Below are 20,827 nucleotides of genomic sequence, written 5' to 3' on the forward strand. Positions count from 1 at the left end.
ATTGATTCATACAAATCACATTCTCTTATAAGAAAATCCATATTTTATTCCTTTTACTTCAAGGCTATATAAATCCTCCCTAGTCCTTACTAAGGTAGATGAGGGTATATAGAATCTTCACAAGTAAACCAGATGAGACCACAAAAATCCTTGAGGTCCACATATACAACTTGGCCAAGGATTCACACAATCCTGATCAAGCATTTGAATTAGACCACATACACCACTTAACTAGGGGTCATATGAAATCCTCATTGATAATTCACGTAAGACCACATATACCATTTTGGTAGAGGCCCACACAAGGTATGTTGTCTCAATACTTGGCTCCGTACTGGTGCCACCCTATTACTGTGTCGGTATGCCTAGTACGGGGCTGGTTCGGCCTACCGAGTGTTGGTACACTCCCCATACCATGTACTAGAATCGAATTGGTATGATACAGTATGCCCCGTACTGCCCGATTTGATATGGTATGACATACCATGGGCCCACATAATGTCTTTTGGGTATAATATTAATTATAGTTTCAAAGAAGATTTGAAAAATGTAATACAAAATATTTATTACAAAGCTCCTAATGTAAGCAATAGATCTATAAGGGATTCGCAGATAAACAAATTCTCAAGTAGATATGCACACATATATAAACATCACTAGGAAGATTCATTTGATTTTAGCATTTCTACACTAACAAAATCATAGTTGAAGTTAACCAAGTATCAATTTCTAAATAACAACAAGGTAGGATGTTCAAAATAAGTTATAAATTTTAAAATGCATAAGTATACTAAATCCAAAAACATTTATGAAAGCCTAAGTTTTTGAGAACTAACTCATTTTTTAGGTTTTCAAATTCATAGTTGATTTGGAAATATTCAAAACACAAATTTCATCAAATTTGTTGGCTAAAGTAAATATGAGTTCTAGAGTTTCAAAGGAGCTCTTAGAGTTTGCCAAGTTCAGGGTTTTAAAGGTATCTCTAGGCTTAAAAATTGAACACAAAATTCAGAAAGAATAAAACCTATTCAAATTTCAAGAGGTGTAGCTGGATTGGCATGTGGGATACACTAGAATTAGAAATTTGTGTCTAGATTGGAAAATCCTCCTAAACTTCAAAAGAACTTCAAAACTTTCAAAACAACACTTAAATTCAAATAAATAAGGAAAAATCATAGCTTAAACCTAATAGGACTCTTAAGCTCCTTGCCCACGTTCTTCTTTTCCTTCTTCCTCTTCTTCCCGTTCTTTTTCTTTCCTTTTCCCATGGTTGATCATCCTTGCTCCTTTTTATAAGCAAAGTAGGATGGCCAAGCAGGTAAGGCCCGCTAGGTGAATTCGCCTACTTAGGCTGGTTGCCTAAGTAGGATGATTCCTTAGGTAAAGTAAGTAGGTCAGTTGGGGTAAGTGGTCAAATAGTTTCATGGCTCAATATGTAGCCTAGCAACAGGGGCCTCAGAGAAAATGCTTATTTATATGAATATCATTCAAGTAAATATCATTCCATGTCAACAAAAATACTTGAAAAAAAATAGGAATAAAAAGTTGATTTTTCAGTTTTCAAGTTCCATTTTTTGGCATCAGGTGAAAATTTCAACTTTAAAATGCTATCTTTTAAATCTTAAAAAATCTACAGATTTTTTTATATCTAGATATTGCTAAATCCTACAAGTTTGGTTGCTTATAAATTAGTTTCCGAGGCATACCATCTATTTCACTTCTATTCAATGCTTATTGATTGATAGAAGCAAGAGTTTAAATCCTCGTCATGGTTTCCATACCGGCCCGACTCGGGCAGTATAGAGCTTACCGTACCGTACCGGTTCGGTACCAATACTCAGTATGGGTGGCTTACTGACACTTGGTATGTTGAAAAAATCTCATACCGTATCGTACCGGCAGTGCTAATATGGCACCAGTATGGTATCCGGTACCGAGACGGCGACCTTGATCCTCGTTACTGGGGCTGATCCCTATTCGAAGTTGGGTCAATACAATACTAGGATGCAAAGGAAGGAGTAGAATAATCATTAACAATAAGAAATTAAGAATGAAGAGAAAAATGTAAAATAAATTAAAAATTGGCATAGCGGAATGACATGCTGTTCAAAGTGTTGGGTTGCAACGGTCTTGGTCTGAAGAGATCCTACGTCTTGGATAATCCTAGGATCTGGTCTCTCTCCAGTCTGGTATGTACCACTAGGGCTGAAATCAAGATTCGTGGTACCGAGCGTACCGACATATCGGTCGGCTCCGGTAACGGTATGGTACCGGTGCCGAACCGATACCGTACCGATAGGCCACATTCGGCCTGGTTTCGACCCCATCGTTGTTTTTTTTTTGGAGTTTTTTCACTTTTGGATATTTTTTGATGTTTTTATGTTTAGGTTTAAGGTTAAAACTAGATGATGCAACTTATTACTTCCAAATGATTCAAATAATGAGATGAAGAACATAAAATATCTTCAAATTAAGATACAATCAATTACATATATTTAAAGCACTCTCGGATATCTAAAATCGGATCGAGTGGCGATGCTTCTCGTCAATATCTGGATCATCAGCATAATATGGAGGCAGATCAACCCATTCCTCTAACCAAGCGGCATTGTAGTCTTGTATGCTTAATCCTCAAGGAATGCGCATCGGATCATAAGAACTCTCAGATCTCTCGCTGAAGCTCTGGCTCTGAGAGCTGTCTTGATAAGGAGCCCATCCGAATATGCCGGCACCAAAATCCGACCCGTAAGACCCTCCGAGCTGCGCAGGGCAGTAGCCACCGGAAGATGACTCCGATGCACCATATCCATAGGCTTTCAAAGTGCCACAGCGCTGGCACTCAATTTTAGAGGGGTACCGGTGCGAACCGGCTCGGTTCGTACCGGTTCGAGCTCATACCGGTGCGAACCGCTCGGTTCTCACCGGTCCGAACATGTACCGGTGCGCACCGAGCCGGTCCGCACCGAGCCGGTCCGCACCGGTACGAGGCATAAACCGGCCGGTTGGGTCGGAACCGTTTTCTACCCTTGTACCGGACCTGTGCCAGTTGGCACCGGTCCGGTATGGGCTGAACTGACCGGTACAGATCGGTTCAGCAGACCATGGCTGAAATAGACTGGGTCCTTTGTCCTTAGAAGGTCTATATTTCAATCTTATACACATCCATACATATTTGTCTAAGTATATTATGGCTATTACAAACAAAGTGTTCTTTATATATTGAAGTTTTACATATTAGATGTATCTTTGAAACTTTCTTTTGCCAAGATGTTTGCTTGAATATTTGTTTTTATGTTTATCTGATCAGTAAATTTTAGTTATCTTTACTCTTTAGTATGCTCTACCTAAGGTACCAAATTACTATCTTTGCATCTTCAATAATGTTTTTTGTTTTCACTCCACCTTTACATGTTTCCCCTTTTTCCTATGATATTAGGTTCTTGTAAGAAATGTTCCACCAGATCCTGATGAATCTGTTAGCGAGCATGTTGAGCATTTCTTTTCTGTGAATCATCAGGATCATTATCTAACACATCAGGTTTGGATCTGTAAGATTTGAATGCTGCCACTGGGTCTATTATTATATATTGCAATTAATAAAGATGCTTTCTATTTTATTAAGAAAATGTAGTCTACATATTACATCAAATGAAGCTAATTTTCTATCATTTTTCCATGGTTGGAGATATGTATATATGTTTATCTCATTTTCAGTCAACTTGTATGAAATGGTTCAATAATGCATTATGTTTCTCTATAAAAATATCGATATTAATACTTAAACAATAGGAAATTTAGTACTTGTGTCTCCATGCCATTTATTTCAATTTTTTCAAGAATTTTCTTTCTAGTTTTTGAAATTCAAAAGTATGTAATCTGGAATATACTTGTATGTGAGGAAACTTTATTTGACTCTCATATTTATTGGTAATTTGAAGGTGAATTTTATAAATTATGAATAAAACCTACATTTTTGTGTTTTGGGATGTTAGAAAATGAAGTTTACAAGCAAATAAGATGAATATGATAGAAATGAGAATGTTGAGATTATTTATGGTAAAAAGTTAAGATGGTGAGTGTGAGGAAAAATTATTAGTAGAGAAGTGCAGAGTTGCATAAAATTGAAGATAAAGTGAGGAGGAATCAATCGTTTTGGTTAGGGCATGCGTGTTTAAGAATTAAGGAGGATCTAGATGGAAAGGTGCTCAAAATAGGTCTAAGCTCACATTAATGGAAGCCATGAGAAAGCACTTGGAAAAGCTTCAACAACACTGGAGGTATCCCCTAGCAATATTTTTGGTAAAAAAGTACCCACTGAGCCCAGCCCACGAAAAGTAGCGGAGAGTTCTATTGTGAATTCTATTGATTTTGTTGTAAAAGTTCTCTTATTTGTTATTTCTTTCTTCTAAACAAAAACATAGATGATTTTGTGAATTTTGTCCATGCATGTTAATTATGCAAATATCAAGAACAAATATTGATATTTGTAATCAAACTAAAAGCAAAATGTTGACCAATAAAATTTAAATTTCCCAAGTTTCGAGGTTACACATGAAAGAGTATGAAAGTATAATGGATCTATGCTGGATGATAAGTATTTAATAATTTGAATAGCACATTTAATAAGATCAGGGCAAATGGGATTCTGCAACTCTAGAGGACTTAGGCATCTTATGTTGGTTAGTGGCATTGGAGTTGAATATCTAGGTGGACATATATATTCATAGCCTCAAGGTGAAAGAAATAAATACTATATGGAGGATGCAGAATGTTAGTAGGAAGATGCATGAAATTTTCCTCAGACCGATTGATATGAAGCAAGGTTTGGGGTGCCATGTGTACTGTCCTGTACAGTTAGTAAACCGGCAAGGGGGCTCAATATACCTCAATTTTAGCGAATTGTCTCCAAACTGCACAAATTTCACCAGATTAGGGCAGGCTGCGCCTGCACCTAGGGTTAATTGCTATGTGCACTTTAAATTTCTTTTCTTTATCAACATTTCAAGTCAAATTCAGTTTGATAGTGGGAACTTTCATCCATCAATATTTGTTCCTTTGAAGCACATATTATCTCAAAATCAATGATAATCTGTGGTCTGTCCTAATTCCTAAAATTATATATATATATATATATATATATATATATATATATATATATTATATTGTCAACACACAGATATAGTTCAATATTTTTTTATGATGAGTTAGAAGAATTATGTATTACATAATCAAACATGTCAAATAGAAATGAGAAAGTATCAATATTCATAAAACAGGACAATTCAAGCATTTAAATCAATGAACTTTCTATATTTTTGTAAAAACTCGGCATTAAAACAATGGAAGCAAAAAAAAAAGAAGAGAGTGCCCAAAATAAGCTATTCCAATTTCCAAGAGTGTATCAGCTAGCCCAAGCCATGTTGATCGGTACAATGTTGGTAACTTGGTATAATATGCATTATAATATGTACTGTATTGACCAGGGATCAGTACAACCCTATGAAGGTTGTCATAGTTGGCGATCTAGGTGCCTGGGCAACCCCAGCTCCTAGGCTCCTGGTGCTTTCTAGCTGCCACAAGCATCGGATAGGGCTGTTATTCAAGAACCTATGTTGGTGCTAGGTAGGTGCCTGGCTGCTTTTTTTGTAAAGTAGGCACCTATTTATGATATTATTTATCACTTTAAGTTCCAGCTATGTTTCTTCACATATACTATAAAATTTATGTACTGCCTAATAGTTTGGTTTATATTTAATGAGTTTCAAGTGTACTTGTTAATGTATTTTGAAGATCATTTCACTTTTAGATCATGGTCATCCATATTGCTTACTCTCAAAGATAATGATTGTTGTTATATAATATTATGCATATCTTAAGTAGTTAATGACCTACAATTTATGAATGTGATGTTTTTTCATGTGTTTCCTATGATCCAACTATATGGATCTGCGATAACTTGATTATGCAAAGCTATAATATGAACTTTATTAGTTTTTGGAGATTTTTTTTGTAACTCTAGGTGCCCACCTGGCTGCTTAGGGTTTCCACTCAAGGAGCCACCACCTAGGACTACTTGGTGTTTTGACAACCTTGGACCCTAAACTCAAAATTTGAAACCTTTCTTAAGAAAAAAGGGGACTCTTCATGTTCATGTGAACCAGATAGCATCACCATAGGTGCAAATGCATCATCATTATTAACACCACAATATATAGTGAAACAATGAGTAAGTAAATAAGCTTTTTTATGAACAATCTTAGATTACAATGAAATGTTTTAGGGTCAAGACACCATTCAAGAAAAAATATCAACTTGTTTCATTAAGAGTTATGAGGAACATCAAATGACCTCTTTAATTAGTAAATTTGCTACTCAAATGGCTGCATTTGTATGTTGCTTTTCTTCTAGGGGCCCACATTGTGCATGTGGCTATCTTTTAGGAAAGGAAGATCTACCCACTCTGTTGGATTAGTAAGATAGGAGGAATAAGAAGCAATAAAGAATAACTCACGACTCAAAAAGAGATGGAGAAGAACCCAAAATTAAATTCAACTCAAGATGCACTTTACTTTGGACATGGATCCCTATATAGAGATATAGAAGCCCCATTCTACCCTTGAATGTATCTATATCATGGTTTCAAAAGCCCCCATAATAGGATGATATGACTGGTATTGTACCATTCCAGTACGAAATTAGCACCAATACAGGTGCCAGGATGCTGAAATAGCTGTACTAATATGTACCAACCACAAGGTTCGCCATCTAGGTATCGGATCCTATACTAGTGTCACGCTAGCACAATGTCGGTACGGTACGATACGAAATTTTTTTGGCATACCGAGTGTTGGTACACCGCCCGTACCGAGTACCGGTACCGAATCGGTATGGTATGGTACACTCTGTGTCGTCCGATTCGGGCCAGTACGGCATACCATGACCAACCATACTAGTTTTTATCGATCCGTACAAGTGTGTATCAAAGGTACCTTGTCAACTATATCAATCAATATTGATAAATTTTCAATTTATTGGAGGCTGTCAATTTCTGTGCTTAACATCTATATTGGTACCGTAGTGGTACCATACTGTTCCATTGAAACCTTCCTCTACATTCACTTCTAGCTAAATAGAAAGGAGATGTTTTTCAAATATAGAAATAAATTGTAGAAAAATATCTAAGATGTGTAAAGCAAAGGTAGAAATAATCTCTTCATGACAGCATCTCTATTCATTCTCGTATGCTTCTCACAAGGAATATTTTATTTTATCTTTTCATGATTTAATTCTGAAATCATGGTTATTAGCATCTCTAGTTCATTCTTATATGCCTATCACGAACAATATTTTATTTTCTCTAGTTAGATTGATTAATACCAGCTTTATTTCGTCTATTCTACAAGATTTATTTCTTTTGACATGCACCAAATGAAGCATGCATTTACTAGGTCCATGGCATGTGCATCACCAAGAATGTTCGAATTATTGCTGCATTAGGATTCTCTTCAAGTCTTCAACTTAGGTGTCATTTGGCATCACTTTTATTTTCTCTATTTGCAAAAATAGAAAAATAAAACTTCCATTTCTATATTTTAAATTTTTTAAAAATATACTTATTTAATTACATAAATATGGCAATGGTGGTGGAGGTGATGGCAGTTGCAATTGAGGCAGTAGAGGCATTGGTGATGTTGGTGGTATGGACGGTGATGTGGTAGCCAAGGTGGTGATGATAATGGTGGTGGTGGTAGCAGCAGGACCACCAGCAATATGGCAAAGGCTGCAATGATGGTGCTGGTGGTGTAGTGGAGGCGATGGCGAAAATAATGGTGGCAGGGTGTCAGCTATGTGGGGAAAATAGATGATGGTGATGGTGGTAGGGCGGCGGCAGAAACAATAGTGGTGGAGATGCTGGCAATATGGCGAAGTCGATGATGGTAGTGGAGGCGGTAATGGCGGCAGAAGTGGTGATGGTGACAGAGGCGATGATTGTGGTAATGGCGGAGGCAAAAATGGTGGTGGTGGTGGTGGTAAAAAATTATACGTTTTTTGTTATTGAAAATTTTGATAGTGAGGATTTCTTACGTTCATTTTATAGAAATAATAAAAATATTTTTTGAAAAATATAAAAAAACAACAAGGGCACCGAACATGCTTTTTGCCTTGATTTCTATAATTTTATTTTTAAAAATAGAATAAGAAATAAAAATGATGTCGAATATGCCCTTAGATTGATGTTAAAGGATTCTTGATCATTCCAGTTTGAATATATAATGCTTGTTTGGCCTTTGCATAACCAGAAAATCTTAGTTGTAGATCTATAATATTATCCTTGATCACTATGGGAGCTTTGATATGCCAAGAGACGGTTATCAGTGACTATGTTAATTTCTGATTCTATGCAGACTTTTGCTACTTAACTATATGCTTGTTTAATTGTTTGTCTTATATTATTTACAGAATGCAAATTCTGATGTTCATTCGTATGTTGTTCGATATAAATCGTATTTGTTGTCTTGTTTTGATTGGCAGGTTGTATATAATGCAAATAATCTTGCAAAATTGGTTGATCGAAGGAAAAGTTTGCAAAATTGGCTGGTCTACTATGAGAACAAGAAGACTAGAAATCCCGAAAAGAGGCCAATAACAAAGGTAATTGTACATTATGAGTTCATTTACCCATTAACTCTTTCAGTTTCAGTTTTTATGTTTTACATTTTTATCTTAAGAATATTAAATAACTTCCGTATTTGATGGAAATATTAACTTGTATGACCCCATAAATAGACAGGATTTTTAGGTCTATGGGGAAAAACTGTGGATGCTATAGACTATTACACTGCTGAGATTGAGAAGCTATCGAAAGAGGTACGAATTAATTATCCTTTAAATTATTAAATTGTGTAGTTTTGTTAACTTTCTATGCTATTTCCATTAAACTATTAAACCACTAACCTTTTTGAAGATACACAGAGAAACTACATCAAGGGCCTAAACAACCCTTTTATGGTTGGTATGCAGTATGCACCAAATGAAAAGTTTTCGAGGAACACACCAAATTAAAATGAACTAAATTAACCGATACATACTATATGCAAACTATCTTAGTTCTCTCTTTTATGATATTTCTTTTACATAGGCAGGTCGGTATTCTTAGTAAAATTGCAACTTTGTAAGAGGGATGACAGCTTGGTTGTAACATGGTCATTTTTCCATTCACAGATTTGCAGAATTTCAGATCTCATCAGTTGTATTGTTGTTGAATAAGTGCATCAAACCTGTGAAGCATTGTTATACATTCAATTGTTTACAGTTATTCTAATGTTGGTGCAGGAAGCTACAGAAAGAGAAAGATTAGTCAGTGATCCTAAAGCTATAATGCCAACAGCATTTGTCTCCTTCCGAACTCGATGGGGGGCAGCTGTTTGTGCTCAAACTCAGCAATCAAGTAATCCAACATTGTGGTTAACTGAGTGGGCTCCTGAGCCACGTGATGTTTATTGGTCCAATCTTGCAATCCCATTTGTTGAGCAGACAATGCGAAGGTTGATGATGGCTGTTGCATTTTTCCTCCTTACATTTTTCTTTATGATTCCAATTGCATTTGTGCAGTCCCTAGCAAACATTGAGGGCATTGAGAAAGTTGCGCCTTTCCTAAAACCTATAATAGAAAAGTGAGTATCTATTAGTTTGGCTTTTAAAATTTCTCAAAAATCTTGGTTCGCTTGTGATACATCCTTTCAGATAGTCAAAATTCATTGTAACCATAGTTCAACTGATATATAACAGGACCACATGAAAATTTTCAGAGTACATACTCTTACAGTCTTACTATTATACCAAGTTGATTCCATCGAAAAATACATATTATATGTATGGGAGTCTGGGAAATTTTTTTGGATAGAATATGCTTTCTGAAGTTTGAGAAGCAATTGCTAGAGTGAATATGATCTCAATGTCTCGTAGAAATAATTTTAAACTGTTAACATAGGACTCACACCTGACAAATGTCACCGCAAAAAGTTGCTCTGAAATAAGACTATGTGCAAAATCTCTTAACACTAATAGCCTGGTGCCTGCTTTCTAAATTCTCTGCTTTGATCTGTAATTTTATTGGTACATATATCATATTTCATTCTATAGCACATGTTCAAGTATTCAATTACCAATTATCAAGACCAACACTCATACAAGGAGATATTGTAGCCAGTCTGCAATGCTTAGCTAACCAACTAAGGGTTAAACAGCTTGCTTTATGTACTAATAGACATCCTTTTTTAATTATTCATGATGAAACATTATGCTTTTTCATCCAGATCTCAGTTGTATATGATTTTGCAGGGAAGTTGCAAGTTCATTTATAAAGGGCTTTCTATCAGGAATTGTATTAAAGATCTTCCTGATCTTTCTCCCAACGATACTTATGACTATGTCTAAGATAGAAGGTTATGGATCAGTATCGGCATTGGAGAGGAGATCAGCTGCAAAGTACTATCTTTTTATACTGGTTAATGTGTTTCTTGCGAATGTAATTGCTGGAGCAGCATTTGAACAGCTCGACACATTCGTGAATAAGGAAACACCTAACAAGTATGTTTGTTTCTTTATTTCTTTTCTAACATTGTACATCCTAAATATCTAATTCAGTACCTAAATGAATTATTAAATTAGAATATTGGGCTCAGATGTTGACAAAATAATTTCTGGATAAGTTAGAAACTTAGAATATTTACTCAAGAATGTTTTGACCTTTGTGTCTCGTGTAATGCCAATTCTTGTTATAAGGGAAAGATAAGGAGACAATCAACAATATCCCCACTCTTTTATTGAATAATCATAATAGATATACATTTTGTATTAATATTGATTTTAGCATGCTGGAAGCTATTTTACAGATTAATAACTTTTTTATGTGCATATATATTTGATTGGACTGAAATTTAAGATGATATTATAGGGAATTGAAATAGGAGGTGTTGTGCTAGAACAGTAGGCTTAGAGTTGAAAATTGCAACTTTATGAGAAGAAACAGTTTGGTTGCAGTTAATACTAAGCCATCATCTAGATTAACTATTCAGGTTGTCATATTGCTAAGTCCAGATACACCCATATCCAAATCCAGCCAATAAAGAATTAAATCACAAATACAAAATCAGAGCCTAACCTGATAAATTTATTATGCATATAAGCTGGAACCATGCTTCATTATCTCTTAATAATCAGATTGGGATGTATGTTCAAGTGTTTTGTTTATAACTACTGCAAACCCCTGAAATTCTTCTAGACTTGGTGACAGTCTAAACAAAGAGTGAAGATGAAAAAGGATTAATAAAACTATAAAAGGAACTATACTTGTTTTTAAGAAACATAATTTTCAGGTGATTTCTACAGTAGAAAAAATTAATGATATGTGACAACATGATTCTATTAATGCTTTATGGTTCAAATTTTAGTTGCCAGAGTTAGGAGTAGGCGCATGAGCGGGTGGTGTTGCAGGTGTAGGGAAGCACATACTTTAGAAACACTTTTAGTAAGGAAGCTCTTAGAAAGCAAGTGTTGGTTTGAGATTCTAGTAAGGTTCTGAAGTGGATGCATCATCCGAGGTACAAGATTCCAGCTACTAAGGTCCAAATATTGGTCAATAAAGAGGAGCTTTGTAAATATGATTAATACGACCAAGGTTAGTAATCTTGCACCATACTACCCAATATAGGGTGTACCAGATCGTATCAGTAGTGTACGAAGTGAGGTCCGCCGTACCGGTACCGGTCGGCGTATCGGTGGTGGCCCGGACCGGTACGAACCGGTCCCGTACCAGTCCGAATCAGTTCTCCAACAATAAACTACCGGTACCGGATTCCATGCTGATCCGATACCGGTCCCAGGCCGGACCGGTACGGCAGACCATGGTACCAAGATTTGGTGTGCTCCCTCCTAATATCATGTTAATATTGAGGTATCGTACCAACACTTGGTACAAGGCAGTGTCCGCCGAACTAGGCCGAACTACCCTCTTCGGCACATACGAAGCTGACCCGGCACGAGGCCGGGTTGGTTCGCTTGTGGGGTTCGAAACCGAACCTGAATCAGTCAGGATGGATTGCGAACTGGCCGGTTCCACGTGGAACCGGTGGATCAGTCCGAACTAGTTTTCCATCTTTTTCTCACTTTTTATATGATTGGAGAACTGTTGGGAAGGCTTGGCCTTCGTTCAATTCTTCTTCAACCACCCTGCCCCCCCCTCCGACAGCCAAAAATGTGATGATTAAAAGAGGATCCAACCCAAAATAAGGTATGCTTCTCCTTTTCTACCTCATTTCTTCCTTTTTTTCAAAGCCGAAAAATACCTCAAAAATTGCAAAATGAGGAAAGATCATGCCAAAATTTTTGATTTTGGCATGATTCTATGATATGTTATAGATCTATGGATGATCTACACAATCCCACAAAAAAATTTAATTTTTGGATTATATATAATTTTTAAAATTAAAAAATATATTTTTAGATTAAAAATAAAAAAATAAAATAAAATTCAAAAAAAGACTGTAAAATCAGAAGATTATTTAGGGGCATGCAAAATACTCCCCAGTTAAATTTAGTATTCATTTATTTAATATTTGATGCTATCATGTGCATAGTGGCCTAAACCTAAATTTGAAAAAAAATTAGAGAAATAAGTAGCCTTTGATGCATGCCCACAGGTCTAGAAAAATATATATAGCATGCATGGTAAGTTCTATATAAATCTGAGCTAAAATTAATTTTTTAAAATATTTATGTTTTAAAAAATATATATAATTAAAAAATATAAAAAATTAGTAGTGCGTATTACATATTTCATAAAAATTTTCTGAAGTAAAAAAATATTTTTCTGAATTTGTGATATTTAAACATATTTTTAAATTTAAAAATTATTAAAAATATATAAATAAATCAAAAACATAAAAATTTAGTAATATATATTAGATAAATCAGATGTATTTCTGAGTAAAAATATTTTTTTTATCGTAATAAAATTTTTTATTTTTAAATAATTGATAAATTGACATACTTAGTAAACCTGCAGGAATGAAATCATCAAGAAAAAAAATCCAGAGGATGACATTGATTGTAAATGCTTTCAGATTGACACCATTGGAAGAGCAACTGGTGCAACATAGAGTTCAAGAGAGGGGGCTAACCAGGTTGAAGTAGAACCTAGCTGGTGGTTATTCCGACGTATTTATGTGTCGGAAATGCCCATAGGTGATTCAGTAGCTGATGAAATACATTTTGTTATTTTAAAGTGATACAAAATATAAAATAATTAGTAAGATATTGCATACTACAAAAAACAACATGAAATATTCTAAAATCAATTAGTAAGATACAAAATATAAAATGATATAATCAATTATATATGTATAAAGTACAACATACATACCGATATCTAAAATCTCATCGAGTGGTGATGTCTCTTGTAGATATTCAGATCATTAGCATAATCAGGAGGCTCATCAACCTAATCGTCTAACCAAGCAGCTCTGTAGTTCTGTATGCTCATCCCATAAGGAACGCACTCTGGGTTATAACTACTCTTGGATTTCTCGTTAAAGCTCTAGCTCTGAGAGTATCCTCTGACTGATAATACAGCTGTGGAGGGCCCATCCACATATGTCGACAGCAAAATCCGACTCATAAGATGCTCCAAACTGCGTAGGATAGTAGCCACCGGAAGACGATACCTCAAACACATTCATATTCATATCCATATGGGTCATAGACTATCTGTGGCTATGAGTAATAGAATCCAGTATACAATTCGGAACCTAATATATCTATAGATCCTACTCCACGTGCAAGGTTATCTGTAGCTGCATCGTGTCCTCTTGAATAATCTCAAGGAGCCTGCCTCCTATGTGCAATTGTATCCTCGTGGGCTCTACCAAATCGTGCACTGTGGTCACTATCTTATGTAGCATACGTAAATTTAGACTCACCGGTGAATCGAAGATCACCTTGTAATTTATCTCATAAACGGTGGTCCATGTCCTCCACTCTCTTCCTGGCCAGCAGATCTATGACCACCAGTGCTATCATCGTTGCTGTTTCTGGTCTCTAAATTTAAGTGAACTGACTCCACACACTCTATCGGGGCTGCATCTGCCTTTTCTTTTTCTTTTTTATTGTGCTAAGCAGCTGTCTGCTTACCCTTCGTGCCTCTCTCTACCTAGCTAAGCTGGAAGGATGAATGTCGCCCTCCTGACTGAGTCGACCGGGTAGCATAGTGGCTTTGTTTAAGCAACTCTGGATCATATCTCTAGGAGTATGCCTCGAACAAGGAGTCATGTGATGATCGGCTCCTTAGTGACCCCTATGGTTGTGGCTGGTCAGCTGAAAAGATGCGTGAAATGTTGTGATCTGCCCATTGCCCTACATCGACTCTCAGCTTGCTGACTATGAAATTGGTTGGTCATTGAGGCGATCCTAGCTCATCAGGCTCTGGATCCTCTTGCTGATCGATAAGACATCCGATCATAGGATCATCCTCATCGTTAATGAGCTGTGTATTATAGCTCCACTTCCTCCTGAATGCACTTCAACCTCAACCTTAGATTGTAGTAAGGTCGTTGAGGCGCTTTTGTGTCAGATGGTTCCTCTGCTTGCTGTGGATGAAGGCGAAGGTGGACTAGTTGCACTCATAGCCACTCGAGAAAACTGTCTGGAAGAGAATTCAGATAGATAGCCGCTTAAGATTTTTCGTGGACAAATCAAAATGAATCCACCATTCAGTTGTAAAAATATTAAAGAAAATTACATATAAGATAGTATCATACTAGTAACCATCTAACTTTAGGTAATAGTTATCGTTGATATGTAATATACCTGGATTCGTACTTTTCTTACTTACAATAGCTATCGAGACTCCAAAGTTATCAGTGCCCTCTCTAAATATTTTCTTATGTAAAAAAGAACCGTATTGTAATATATTAATCGTTGAAGACACGAGTTAAGTTATGCATTTTACTTAAGTTAATTTACCTCTTCTAAACATAGGGTCGTGACTTCTAGATCAGGTTCCATCTTGTAAATCATATAATATAGAGCGGCTAGAAGTTTGTCATCTATATCGATTTCAGGTATGGTATACTAGAACCTCGGGTTCAGGTAGTAAGCTGCATATAGAGTTTGTAATTATTTTAGTAAAATTGTACTAGTACAAGAGCAATCTAATTTTCAATATTCTTGCTTTCTTACTAGATGCAAGTTTCTACCCATTTAGTAATCTCACCATCGCTCAATGATATTGATGTACTCTTAGGCATGCGTTGGATCTGCCTTCCTGATCTGATTCTTTGCCCTCTCAATCATATGATACAAGAAGCTCATCTGAGGGTACCTCTTGCTGTCCACAACCTGAAGCACGTTTACAATGGCTTGATAGCCTTCACTATTTTCTCGGCCCGCCGCCAGAATGTCTGCCTCGTCATCAAGTCCTCGACAGTGCTTCCTTCAGTGCCGACCCTGGCAAATCTGCTTTTCTGCCACTCAGGATTGACAAACATCTGACGTTGGGCGGCTTTTCTCTCAAGAAGGTTATAAAGTGCAATGTAGTTGGTAGTAAACCGGGTCACGCCTAGTCTTAAGATATCTCTTCTTACATACCTCCTCAATAGTGATAGGACCCATGTATGGTTATAAATAATCTGGTGATGGTTTGAGCTGTCTCCATTGTCTGTTATACGCTACGAATCTTTGCAATGTCCATCAACATGAAGTCGATACAATGTGTAGCACATGGGGTTCAAAAAAAATATATGGCTTCTGCTCTATCAAGATCTTTCTAGTGGCTTTATATTGTGGCCCATTATCAGTGATGACCTGCACAACATTCTTTTCTCCTACTTGATTAATCAGCTCCTCCATCAATGTGAGGATATACATGGCATCGTGCACCTGATTAGAAGCATCAACCGACTTATGGAAGAAAGTCTTCGTATCACAATATGTCAAAAAATTAATGATGCTCTACTCGGTAGGATCGGTCTAACCATCACATATCACTGTCAGTCCATATGTGGGCCACTTACAGAGTATAAGGCAATCCACTTGTTGTCAAGAAGCTCACCGTAGATGTCCTTCGGTCATGAAAGATCTACACCGAGACCAGCAACCTGTATGGAGAAAATGATAGATCTATAGTATGTATTGTCTGCCACATTCACTGGGATGGGGCTGAAGTAAAACCAAGATTTAATAGCTCACCATATATCTTTCTTCTTATCCTTCTTTAGCATTGTGTCAAGCCTCTGTTGCTTCAAATCCTTGCGGGGAAAGACATGTAGATATAAATCATAGATGGTCGCTTATGGTGGAATCTCTTTAGAGGACTTCTTTATGCTAGCAAAAGCCTCAACATAGATACAATACGGCTTGCCTCTACTGACGACCTCCCTAACTGAGAAAGTCCTTCTAAACTCTGGATCTTCCCTACCAGTCGCAGAACCAAAATTCGACTCGTAGTGTGAGAGTCCAAATCGAGCCCTATGTCTGGCCACCTCATCCTGTTGCCACCGATCATCCAGGCTTGCTTGAATGACAATTTGGGACAATTTGGATCTATGCCTTCTCGTTATCTGGAGCGGATGCCGCCTCTGACTCTCTGAAGTGATAGGATGGCTCTGCCGCTCGGCAGTCCACCACCTTCTTCTTTGCTGTCCTCTTTTTTGTTGCTCTAAAATCAGCAAAGTGCTTCTTCATCAGCTGTCGGAACTTCTGTGGGCATTTTTGGTAGATAGATACGTCGGGATAATCACTAGCTAAGTGCTACTTCAACCTAGTTAGCCCTCTTTTCTTGAACTCTATGTTGCACCAGTTGTACTTTCAGTAGTGCCGACCCGAGAGCAATTGCCCATGATCCTAACCAATATCATGCTATGGGTCTTTTTTTTTTTATGGTTCCATTCTTGCAGGTTTATCAAATATACCGATTTATCAATTATCTAAAAATAGTAAAATTTTATTATGATTAAAAAAATATTTTTTAATAATTTTAAAATTTAAAAATATGTTTAAATGCCATAAATTTTGAAAAATATATTTTTTACTTGAGAAATATATAATATGTACTACTAATTTGTTATAATTTTTGGTATTAATTTTATATTTTTAATCATTTTTTAAATTAAAAAATAATTTTTAAATATCAATATTTCAAAAAATTAATTTGAGCTCAGATATATGTAGAATTCTATATGAACGCTGCATATATTTTTCTAGACCTGTAGTCATACATCAAAGGCTATTTATTTCTTAATTTTTTTAAAATTTAAGCCTAGGTCACTATGCGCATGATTACATTAAAATTTAAATAAATGAATATCAAATTTAGCTGAAGAGTAGCTTGAAAGCCCCTAAATACACCTCTAATTTTTTTATTTTTTTATTTAATTTTATTTTTTAATCCAAAAATATATTTTTAATTTTAAAATTATATATAATTCGAACATTAAAAATTTTTGTAGGATTGTGTAGATCATCCATAGATCTACAACATAATGAAATTATGCCAAATGAAAATTTTGGCATGATTTTCCTTCATTTTGCAAATTTTGAGGCATTTTTCATCGTCGAAAAAAAGAGAGGAGGAAATGAGTTAGAGGCAAGGAAGCATAACTTATTTTAGGTTGGATTATTCTTGATCGTCTTAAATCTTCGCTTTTTTTTTTGGAGGGGTGAAGAAGTATGCTGGGAGGAGCTGAGAAGTTTCTCAAGCCTTTCCAACGATGGAATTTTAAAACGAAAAGGAGAGAGGGGGAGAACCAATTCGAAACCGATCCAAACTGGTGCGAACCGGCCAATTCGCACCGGTTCCATGAGGAATTGGTCGATTTGGACCGATTCTGTGCAGTTCAGGACTGATTCTGATCGGTTTGGAACCGGTTTGGTTCTGAACTGCACAGGTGAATCGACCTGGTCCTGTCGGGTCGGCTCGGTATGGCCGGAACAGGACAGTTCGGCCCAGTTCGAAAGTTCTTGATTTAGGTTATATTGGGATCATAGAAACATTAAAAAATATCAAAGTATATTTAAAATCATTGAAAAAGTTAAAAAAATTGATTATCAATAAATCAAACCTAAAGTGCATTGAAAAAAAATTGGCTTGTTGGTTCCAAACCGGCACGCCTCGACATCCCGTGTGTTGGTACGGTACCAGTTACCGTACCAAACCGTCCGCCGACTGGTACAGATCCCGATACTAGTTCGGCGGACCTTGGTACAAGGTGTATTGATTGTGCAACAGTACAAGATCTGATACTGAGATTACCTTGAATAAGATGGTTGTTTCTTAAAGCTAAAACTTGCAGAGTTAGAAATATCTAATCTAAGAAAGTTTAAAAATTGCACCAATAATTAGTCAAATTATGAATATTTATCTGATACTACTACCGTTTGCAATAACTGAATAAAGACTGAAGTAGGGCTCTAGTAGAGATTGTCTCTTAGAGTTGCGAGGAAGCATTAGAAAGAAAGAACTTTCTAAATAAAAACTTCAAGGAACAATTAATAAAGAATTAGATATGATGTGGGGTCGGAACCCCGACACCAGCCCGCACACCGGACGAGCAGGGAAAGCATCCGCGTCCTCCCCGAGGTATTGTCCGCTCTGGGATTGCCGCTTCGGGTCTGCGGGAGGTCGCCCAGGGCCGTGGCCCAATGACAGTCCCGAGCCCTGCCGGCGCGGGGGTCCGCGGAGGTACTACCCCTACCCTCACGGTTTTGTCCTACAAAAGGGCCCTCGGTGAGAAGAGGTGTTTGCACCCCCCATTTAAGGCACAGACCTTTCCGCTGATTATCCGATGTGGGACTAAACTGGGAACCCCATCCCACAACAAGATACAACAACATATTAGTATGTTGTTTTGTCAGGTGATCATGACTATGGGCATAGACTTTGTTTTATTATCATCAAAATGCCGAAAGGAGAAGAAATCAAATAACAAAAAGAGTTTGTACCAAGGTATGCCATACCGTACCGAACCAGACGGTATGAGGCGTATCATACCATACCGGTTCAGTACCGATATGCGATACGGGAGATATACCGACACTCGGTACGCCGAATGGTCCTTTGTACCATCATACCGACATAATAATAGGGTGGCACTGGTATGGGGCCTGATATTGAGATGGCGTACCTTGATTTCCACTAAAGTTTTGTACAATGGAGTTAAATACAAAAGCTTGATACTTTCACCCAGCCCTGACTAGAGAAAGTTCATTAGTAGATGGATACTCGTGAGATGTAAGTTTGGTTATAGTGAACTCTTATGCATTCCACACCACATTATAAGTAACTTCATGGTGTTTATTCAGATTAGCACTTTCCTTTTTAACTTGCCTCCCATATAAGTTCAAATCTTAATAAATTTGTTCTTGGATAAAAAATATCTTTCCAAGTCATTCTTGGACAAATCTTCACAGAAAAGTATTTGAATTCTCCACTCAAAACTAAAAGCCTAATACAGAGAGAGATAGGTTATGACTGGTGGCATTAGGGATTAGGGAGACAGAAACAGGAGACCAATTTTTCAAAATATGTTTGTCTACGGTTAGTTTAGGAAGAAAATGGGTTTTTGGATAATACTTCCTCGCTAGGAGTAAGGAGTTTATCTTGTTTGCAGGATTTGGAAATAATTTTCCAACCAAAATTTTCCAGTTCAGCATCTACTTAAAACTACCAAAGTTTACATAAATATTTTTTTGTCATCAGATAAACACCCTTATCAGCACATTATGCTTTTTATTTTCTTTGAAATTAGAAAAAAAGGAACTGCTTATGTACTACATATTAAAGCATTCTGTGCCTCATGAAGTTCTGATATCAGATTTTCGACTCTTATGCAGATATCCAGTTATTGTTGGGACGGCTATTCCAGCGAAAGCAACATTTTTCATTACTTATATAATGCTTGATGGCTGGGCTGGTGTTGCTTCAGAGATTGTTAGATTGAAACCGCTAATCATTTACCATTTGAAGAATGCATTTTTGGTTAAAACTGAGCAAGACCGGGAGCAGGCTATGGATCCTGGGAGCTTAGATTTTGCCTCCTCAGAACCTAGAATACAACTGTACTTTTTGCTTGGCCTTGTTTATTCTGTTGTCACACCGATTTTTCTTCCTTTCATAGTTGTCTTCTTCAGTTTGTCCTATGTTGTTTTTCGTCACCAGGTACGTTGCTTATTATGGATTTAACAAGTTTTTCTTACTCTGTCACCTTTCTTGAGCTTTTCAAAGATCACTTCTAGTTGATGCTTGTTGAAATTTGATTTCTTTTTGATGAAGAGATCTATGTAATATTGTAATGTGTTTTACCTTTATTAGCTATATTGCATTGATTTTGTGACATATATTGATTATTCTAAAGTGAAGAATTAGAAATCCAGGAAATTGCATTGCATCCCATGATACATGGATTTTCATGTAACTTAACAATTAACAAGTTTTCAAAGAGAGAGAAAGAGTTGGAGTACATACTTCATTAGGTAATGTTCACCTCAAAGTACTTAGAAATGTGATTTCTTACAAAAGGATTCCACATGTAAAACCGGGGCCCAGATCAGAGACAATATGCTAAATTAACCTGAAAGGCCAGAATTGGTCAAGTATCAGATATTAGACAAAATGGAAAGGAACATAAAGTTCAATCAAAGTTGTAAACAACAGAACCTGTGTCATATCTTGGCATCAGAAAATTTAAACTCTGAATAATTAAAAGAATATGAATCTAATTCACTCCCACGTAACTCAAAATGATATTTTATTGTTTAATAAAACATAGTAGTA

General features: G+C 36.5%; 1 protein-coding gene across 1 annotated transcript in view; it reads left to right on the forward strand.

The window, feature by feature from the left end:
• LOC103720361 (CSC1-like protein At4g02900) overlaps positions 1-20,827 on the forward strand; it is a 46,925-nt gene that overhangs the window by 23,260 nt on the left and 2,838 nt on the right. The window contains exons 4-9 of the mRNA XM_008810023.3: positions 3,437-3,538; positions 8,533-8,652; positions 8,788-8,868; positions 9,334-9,674; positions 10,342-10,590; positions 19,888-20,212. Coding sequence (XP_008808245.2) covers positions 3,437-3,538; positions 8,533-8,652; positions 8,788-8,868; positions 9,334-9,674; positions 10,342-10,590; positions 19,888-20,212 — 1,218 coding nt within the window. The remainder of the gene's footprint in view (positions 1-3,436; positions 3,539-8,532; positions 8,653-8,787; positions 8,869-9,333; positions 9,675-10,341; positions 10,591-19,887; positions 20,213-20,827) is intronic.

This window comes from Phoenix dactylifera, unplaced genomic scaffold (genome assembly GCF_009389715.1).
Source record: "Phoenix dactylifera cultivar Barhee BC4 unplaced genomic scaffold, palm_55x_up_171113_PBpolish2nd_filt_p 000026F, whole genome shotgun sequence".
Taxonomy (NCBI): Eukaryota; Viridiplantae; Streptophyta; class Magnoliopsida; order Arecales; family Arecaceae; genus Phoenix; species Phoenix dactylifera.